Source organism: Penaeus monodon, chromosome 20, assembly GCF_015228065.2.
Source record: "Penaeus monodon isolate SGIC_2016 chromosome 20, NSTDA_Pmon_1, whole genome shotgun sequence".
Classification (NCBI taxonomy): Eukaryota; Metazoa; Arthropoda; class Malacostraca; order Decapoda; family Penaeidae; genus Penaeus; species Penaeus monodon.
The window spans coordinates 12,665,439-12,666,178 of NC_051405.1; the positions used below are offsets into that span (position 1 = coordinate 12,665,439).

The following is a 740-nucleotide window of genomic DNA, read 5'->3' on the forward strand; positions in this document are numbered from 1 at the left end:
CTCCATGATTTTCTGCATTCATATTCTTTTAATTTTATTTTGCAGTACATATCCCTTAACACAGCCTGTCTACAGTGACAGAGGTTATATTAAGTACAGAATAGCAGTAGTAACAGACTTAGACACAGACTCTAAACATCCAACTGAAAAAAATACATGGATCAGCTACTTGAAAAAGGTAATTTCTCGCAAATATGTTATACCTTTTCACTGATCACCATTTATGATTTCATTACTTTGGTAAAATTTTGAGATTAAATGATGTTTAATGAGCTAATAAGTTCAATATTTTTTTTTACATCTTGTCCTAAATATATTTCAGGGTTATCTTAAGGTTAATGTGGAGAGTGAGGAAGTTAGTGTTGAATGGGACAAGGAAGTTATTTCTCTCAAATCCAACATGGCTTATGGAGGCAGAGGAATGGAACTGTCAGAGCTCATCGTTTTCAATGGCAAGCTTTATGCAGTGGATGATCGGACAGGCATTATTTATGAAGTTGATCTTCATGAGAACAAAGTCATCCCTTGGGTTGTTTTAACAGATGGCAATGGCAGAAATACAAAGGTATTTTTTGTATACTTGTTTGTAAAAATTATATTGTTTATACAGTATATAAATGAAATTCTGATTTTGTGCATGTCATTATTTCTTTGTACACGTTATCATGTGTTACTTAATCTGATTTTCCCATTCCTGAGTTTTTGATAAAAGTTTTTATTTATGTGTTTAATATCTGATT

The 740-nt window shown here is 31.6% G+C and overlaps 1 protein-coding gene across 1 annotated transcript in view; it reads left to right on the plus strand.

Annotated features, from left to right (window-relative positions):
* Nucleotides 1-740, plus strand: part of LOC119585917 (soluble calcium-activated nucleotidase 1-like) — a 7,140-nt gene that overhangs the window by 5,080 nt on the left and 1,320 nt on the right. Inside the window, 2 exon segments of the mRNA XM_037934637.1 lie at nucleotides 46-178; nucleotides 323-564. Of these exon segments, the coding sequence (XP_037790565.1) occupies nucleotides 46-178; nucleotides 323-564 (375 nt within the window).